General features: G+C 53.7%; 1 protein-coding gene across 1 annotated transcript; it reads right to left on the bottom strand.

Annotated features, from left to right (window-relative positions):
• Window positions 1-60: 60 nt before the first annotated feature.
• LOC129391345 (P-selectin glycoprotein ligand 1-like) lies at window positions 61-5,603 on the bottom strand. The gene has a single exon (XM_024120890.3). It carries the CDS (start codon window positions 4,390-4,392, stop codon window positions 2,875-2,877), a length of 1,518 nt encoding a protein of 505 aa, XP_023976658.2. The 5' UTR covers window positions 4,393-5,603; the 3' UTR covers window positions 61-2,874.
• Between the last annotated feature and the right edge of the window lie 1,762 nt (window positions 5,604-7,365).

Below are 7,365 nucleotides of genomic sequence, written 5' to 3'. Positions count from 1 at the left end.
AGTGGGAGGCCCGCGTACCACAAAAAAAAAAAAAAAAAAACAAACAAACAAAAAAAAAAACAACCAAGGTCCTCAATACTCAAAACTCATCACTTACTCATGACTTTACTACATCCTACTAATACCTACCCTGTTGGCATTTATTTACCTTTTTGTATCATCTACCATATAAATGGTTGGTTTCTCAAAATCAGCCATGGGCGCATTTACAGAAAGGAAATTGGCAAGCACTGAAAATCATACCTTGGGCACCAATCCACCCAAGGATCCAGTTGTTAAATATATATCAGCACCCCACTGGGTTTGGAGCTGGGTCCTGTGTGAACCATCCCTCTTCATCTTCAGAGACTGGACCAAGGGAGCTCCAGGCTGCCATTGGCTCCAAGAGCTGGTGGCGGGCGCCCCCTGGTGGCTGCTTCAAGCACCCACCATCCCTGCTGCTGACAAATCCTGCACCTTGAAGAGAGGGCGGCAGAGGGGTGGTCCTCTTCCAGTAGAGATGGAGAACCAACGTCCTGGAGCAGAGGCGCTCCGGGAGCCCTCAGGGGAACGCGGAGACCTGCTCCCTGCCCAGATGGACGGGGAAGCAAGATCCCAGAGGGACTGCCCAAATGTGCCCCCAAGTCCTTCAGCCTCTGGGTCCCCACCGCCGTGATGCGGAGCTCCTCCGCCCCGACTTTTCTGATCACTGCCAAAGGTGAAGTGAACTCCTGTTGTTCCCTTAGGAACCGTCCTTCTGCAGGGTCAGCTGTTCTCGCCCACGGTAGATAACCCTCTCCACCAGCGCCCCTGCCAAAGCACCTTGAACACAACTTCCTGTGTATCACACTTGTTCTAGAGGTTCAGGGGTGGGGTGGGGGAGGGTCGAAGCAGACAATTCTCCGCTTATCCCTGATTCTGTCCCCCACGGCCCTGCTGCCTTTCGTGTTCCTCCTGCCTTTCCCCAGTCTCTCCTGTTCCCCCAACCCGTCTCTCCGAGCTGCAGCCAATACCCCTCAGATTCAACATTTTCTCTGAACTCTCTCTCTGCAGGTTATGCCCTGGAGTGGAGGGGTCCTGCATTCCCAAAGAGGCCCCTGGAGGTATTTTTCTAGAAGAGAAAAAGTCCCCTGAGATGAATGTTTTAGAAGGTAGAAATGTGTGTGTGTGTGTGTGTGTGTGTGTGTGTGTGTGTGTGTTGTCCTTCTCCCTGTACAAAACTGACTAAAAGGCGCTGGGAAGCAAAAATCAAGAGTTTGAATCCCAGCTCAGCCACTGTCAGGAAGTAAGCCAGGCTCTTCACTTCTCTTAAGCCTTTGGCTTCCTGATCTGACCCTCAGGGTCCACGTGGGTTTCAGTGCTTAAATAGGGCTACCCACTGTCCTGATTGCTGGAGCTGCAAGTCTTATATCCCATGATCTAGGACTTCAGTGCTAAAATCAGGGCAGTCTCAAACAAACCGGGACATCTGGTCACTCTACACTTAAGTCGGGGACAAGCTAACTTATAGAGCCTAACCCAGCCTGCTGCCGGTTTGTAAACAAAGTTTCAATAGAATTCAGCCAAACCCATTCATTTATGACACAGAGTCAATCGCTGCATTCATGCCATGATGACAGAGTCGAGAAGTTGCAACAGAGACCACGCAGCCTGTCAAACCTGAGATATTTATGGTCTGGCCCTTTAAGAAAACGTTTACTGGCCCCCAACTCTACATGACAGGTGGTCAGTTGTAGGAAGGCCTTGTAGGGTGTAGCCAGGCTCCCCCTGTGAGGAGGGGCCGCTGGGTGTTAACGGGAGATGGGCCCCATGCGGAACAGAGGGGTCAGGGTGGGCTTCTGCGGAGGATGGCATTGATGTTTAGAGGGGTATCTGGCTGAGATTTGGCGGGCGGAACCAAATTCTGTAGGCTTGAACTGGGTCACGGGAGGTGCTGAACAAAGTGGTTCCCGAGGCCAGCACCCTCTGTCCTCCAACAGCCTGAACCCTGCCTCCCAACTGCCCAAGGGTACAGCAAGATGCCCCCTGAAGTAACCACAACAGCCCATGCAGGGGTCTTCCTGAGGGGCCTGGGGCTGGGCGTGAACAGCAAGGGACCAACTCCCCACCTGAAGGAGGCACCTTGGTGCCTTGAAGCGTTCGTTCAGCCATCGCTTGTTTACCAAACATTTACTGAGTGTCTGTGCTCTCCCGGCCCCGAGCTGGGCCCTGGGAGACTTCGGTGAACAAGGCAGAGCCCACCCTAAAACAAGGCCACAGGGGGAGGTGAGGGAGGGCGGGACGGGGGTCACTCTGTCACCAGATGGAAGCTCATTGGTCCACAAAGTCCCAAAGAAGCCTGTAGCCTTGGGCTTTCCAAGCCTGCCCAGCCCTCACATGCCCAGCTCTCATCCTGGGCTCCTGGGAGAGATACCCCAAACGCGGAGTGACAGGAAATGAACTCAGGAATGGCGTACTCCCCCCCAAAAGTGCACCCTTCCTGTGCCGTGACCATGGCCACCAGAAGAAAGTGGCAGTGGGGGTGTGGGCAGGGAACCCTGAGTCCTCCTGGGCACATGGGGATGAGATTCCAGCAGCCGTGGGAGGCATTAGAGGGGGCCAAGAACACATGGGAGAAAAAAAAAAAAAAAAAGAACACATGGGAGGCAGGGAGGTGGAGGCGGCCTCTCCAGCCTCCACTGGAGGTTCCGTTTGCCAGGCCTGCTTTGGTGCCTGGACCTTCGCTGCTCTCAGTCCCGTGTAGGGCGGCCACGGTTCCCACCCTAAACGTTCCCATCACCAGGGGGCTCCAAGGAAGCCCGGACCCATGGCATAGAGCCTGGGTATGGGCAGTGGCCCAGCAGGCTGTGGAGGCCGCTTGGGGGGCTGGTCCTACTCAGGCAGCCGGGCCGGGAGCTAAGGCAGGAAGCTCTGCAGGGTGAGGTCATCTCCCTCGCGGTCCTCCCCAGACCCCGCCTTCAGGCCCTGGCTCTTGGCCTTGGGCAGGCCCCCGTTGGCCATGGCAGCTGGCCCCTCGCCCCCCTCGGGCAGCAGGGACGAGATGCAGACCATCTCGGTGGGGGAGTAATTGCGCACGGGGTACAGGTGGTTCTTGCGGGACAGGCGGATGGCCAGCACCACGGTGCACACGAGGAAGATGGTGGCCACCAGGGCGAGGATGAGGATGGCCAGCAGACACTGCTTCACCGAGCTGGGGTCAAGCACGCCCTCTGTGGGGCTTGGGGCCACGGAGCTCCGGGGGAAAAGACTCTGACCATTTTTCCATTTGTAGATCAAGTTATCAGATGAATTGCCAACTGCCACAATGGTGCCCTTGGGAGGATCAGAGGGCACAGGAAGGGCTGTGGTTAGGCCTGTTGCGGTAGCAGGTCTTGTGGGCAGGGTCTTCACAGTGGCTGGATCTGTGGGCAGGGCCCCTGTGGTAGTGGGCTCCATGGAAAGAACTGCTGTGGTGGCCAGTTCCGTGGGCAGAGCCTCTATGACTGTGGGTTCCATGAACAGGGCCTCTGTGGCAGTGGATTCTGTGGACAGGGCCTCAGTGGCAGTAGGTTCTGTGGACATGGCCTCAGTGGCAGTGGATTCAGTGGACATGGCCTCAGTGGCAGTGGATTCAGTGGACATGGCCTCAGTGGCGGTGGATTCAGTGGACAGGGCCTCAGTGGCAGTGGATTCTGTGGACAGGGCCTCAGTGGCGGTGGATTCTGTGGACAGGGCCTCCATGGCTGTGCGTTCTGTGGCTGGTGCCATTGTGCTTGCTGGCTCCGTGGGCAGGGTCTCTGTGGAAAGAGCCTCTGTGGCTGCAGGTTCTGTGGCCAGTGCCACTCTGCCTGCTGGCCCTGTGGACAGGGCCTCCACTGCAGCTGATTCTGTGGATGGATCCTCCATGATGGGAGGGATTACAGTGACTGGTTCTTTGGTCAGAGTGACCAGTATGAACAGTTCCATGCTCAGATTCCCAGTGGCTGCCCCTTCTGCATCCAGGACAGCAGGGTCCCTTGTGGTCATCTCCAGAGTGGTTGGCTCAGGTGTTAAAGGCCCTGCAGACTCTCTCTGCTCCAGTGTTCCCATCACAGGCAGAAGCTTGGGGGCCTCGGTGCTATAGTTAAGCATTTCTGGAGGGTCCGTCTGTATGTCATAGTCATATATGTCGGAGTCGTCCTCATCCACTTCTCTCCGGCCACGGACAAGCAGGGGGCCTGGGGCCTCCTTGGCTCCATTCTCCCAGGTCTCCCACAGCTGGAGGCTGCTGCCAGGGCCCAGCAGGGCCAGGAGCAGCAGGGGTTTCAGAAACATGGCACCTGGAGGGGGATACGGACAGAGGGACGTCAGGAGAGCTGTACGCACCCTCGACGACCTGCCAAGCACCCTCGACGACCTGCCAAGCACCCTCGACGGCCACAGCTGGGAGCACATCTGGCCTGGGGCATCCTTGTGCTCCAGCACATGCCTGGTGCACAGAAGACCCTCAGCAAATAGCAGCTATTATTACTTATCAACATCAATGAATCCGTCTGGGGGGTAGCCCTTCAACTCCCTCTACATGGTGCATAGAAATGTATTTGCCTCCTTATTCTTTTTTCTTAAAACTTTTTATTTGTGGGCAAGACAATCTACTGGGGTGCGGCAAGATAATATTAGATCTTCTAGTTATATTAACTTTTACGTCACTTCTTAATTTCTATTTTTGTATACATTTATAATATATTATGAGTGCAGTGGTATTTGTATACAATTAATACATAGATCAATGTTCCTATATCGTCCACTGATGGGGTCCATGAGCAAGAGTTTGGTGGCTGCAGGTTTGCAGGATAAAGCTGTTCATTTGGCCCTTTGAGGCCTCTCAGAGTCCGATCCTGACTCCCCTCTCCACATCGTTCTGTTCCACTTTCCTTTATCTTGGCTCCCATCCCACACAGCCCTGTCCTGTCCCTCAGATTCTCAGTTTTCTCATCCTTTCTTGGTGTCTTGGCTTGGCCCAGTTCCCTTTGGCCGGGTCCTCACTTACATGATGGGGATGACAGCACCTATCCGGAGACTATTGTGAGGTTAAGATGAGGTGATACCTGCAAAGCCCTTAGCACTTTGCTCCCACCTCCAGCTCCCACAAAGGGCAGCTACTTCAGTTCTTTCAGTAAATCTATCCCATAAGTCCTCAAGGGCCCAGAGCCATCAACTGCTCTATCTGGGGCCAGGAGATAAACTCAAATCTTTTCTGAAGAGGCTGTCCTCAGCGAGTTGACAGTCATCTCATTTGCCTGTGAGTAGTGAGGGCCACTGTCCATCCTGGTATCACCCCTCAGCCTCCCGAACAGGTAGCCAGAAAGGGCAGTGCCTTTCCCTTTGGACATCTCATTGATCTTTCTACTTGGCCTTGTGAATGCTCATGCCTTCTGGATTTCCCTCTCTCCCCTTACGCTCCCCCTGGCACTGGCTGGTGTTTGTGGGATTCAAAATCTTGCAGCTGAGACTCCTGTGGTGACCAACAGCTGTGTTCTGGGGCAGGATTCATGTATCACTCGATTCCCTGACATAGCACCCTTCAGCAATATGCAGTCCCAGGCACAGTGTCTGGGGCAGAGCCGGGATAATTTCCAGTACCTTTCCTTGTTTGTTTTTTTTAACTGGAGTATAGTTGATTTAAATGTTGTGTTAGTTTCAGGTGTACAGCAAGGTGATTCAGGTATACATATATTGATACATATATCTATTCTTTTTCAAATTCTTTTCCATTTATTCAATACCTTTCCTTGCACTTCATGTAATTCGGGGCAGAGAGCAATTTTTCATCATTCTTTGAGTGACTGTAACTCACTCATGGATCCCTCAGCTTCTAGGCTCAATCCAACCTCTCACATGTTAGTTAGAATTATGATGGTTTCTAAAATGCCAGTCTGATTTTATCTTAAAATAATTTCTTAAACCAAACTTGATGATATTTGCACCAGACACATCTGGCGCTCACAGTTGTCCTCACTTTACTGAGGAGGGATGAGGCTCAGAGAGGTAGAGCAACTTGCCCAAAGCCACACAGCTGCCGAGTGGCGGAGATCAGATGCGAAGCCAGCGAGGACTCAGGAAGGCTTTGTGGAGAGACCTGATCTAGTTGGAGGGGCAGACGGAGGAAAGGCTTGGAAAACAGCTTAGCTTGATGGGTTTGTGGCTGCTGTTGGGGACCCAGCTGGGGAATGGAGGGCAAAGTAAGAATAAGGAGGACCTTGAAGGCCATATCACCCAGAAAGGTCAGCCCCCTCTGTACTGCGTGCTATGAAGGGCACAAGATTGAGGGCACAGATTGTGGGGTCTAACAAAATGATGTTCAAGTCCCAGCTCTGTCCATTACAAGAGGAATGACCTTGACTCATATCTTTGCCTTTCTGAGCCTCAGTTTTATCTGTAAAATGGGAACAACAAACACTACCCATCTCACAGGGCTGTTGGGAGAATGCAATGAGATGAGGGATTCAAAAGTTCCAGGCCCACAGTAGGTGCTTAATAAGTGTGTTACACACACACACACACACACACACACGCACGCACAAACACTCTTTGCCTCTGAACTCGCCTTTGGGAGGCAGACTGTTTTGCACAGGGGGTCGAGTTTCTTCTTGGGGGAAGAGAATATGGCCTAACCTTGGCCCCACTTTCCTGCGGGTGGGGGACTTTAGGAATCAGCCACCAGCTCTAGGACATATTTCATAACTATGAAGACTCACACACACCACCCCCACTTGGGCAGTTCTCAGTTCCTGGAAGGCAGAGTCCTCAGTCACTTCCTGGAAGCAGAGAGGGAGAAACAAAAACAGAAGACCCAACCCACCAGTTCCTGGGTCGGGGAGGCAACTGGGCGAGTCAGGGAGGCTGGGAGGGTACTATGGAAGGGACCAGGTTGTGTTCCCCAATGTGGGCTCTCCCCCTGCACCCATCCCCACAGTCCCCTGCACACAGAGGCAGCCTGGGGTGGAGGAGAGACCACTTAGCCGCTGTGTAACCTGAGCAGATCGCTTCACCAAGTCCGAGCCTCAGTTTCCTCAACTGTAAAATGGGCGATACTGTCTCAAAGATGAGAATGGAATGAGATGCTGCAGGGACGAGCCCCTGATGCTGGCATCCAGCAGGGGGCGCTGTGGACAGAGGAGCAGAGGAGAGGGGGGCCTCCAACTCAGGGAGAGTACAGAGATGGTGACCTCCCTACCTCCCTACATTAGGGGAGCAGTTAGGGAAGCTGCAAAGACCTGTGTGAGAGCAGAGACCTCCCCGCCTGTTTGGGATGCAACCGCGAGCACTGGGAAAACCAGCATCTCCCTGCCTGGGCCTGTCTAAGGCGACCAGCTCATCCCAGACATCCGCAGTGTTAGCACTGAAAATCCCTCGTCCCAGTCAGTC

Source organism: Physeter macrocephalus, chromosome 19, assembly GCF_002837175.3.
Source record: "Physeter macrocephalus isolate SW-GA chromosome 19, ASM283717v5, whole genome shotgun sequence".
Taxonomy (NCBI): Eukaryota; Metazoa; Chordata; class Mammalia; order Artiodactyla; family Physeteridae; genus Physeter; species Physeter macrocephalus.
Note: the sequence above shows the minus strand (reverse complement) of the source record. Positions and strands in the feature narration are given on the sequence as shown.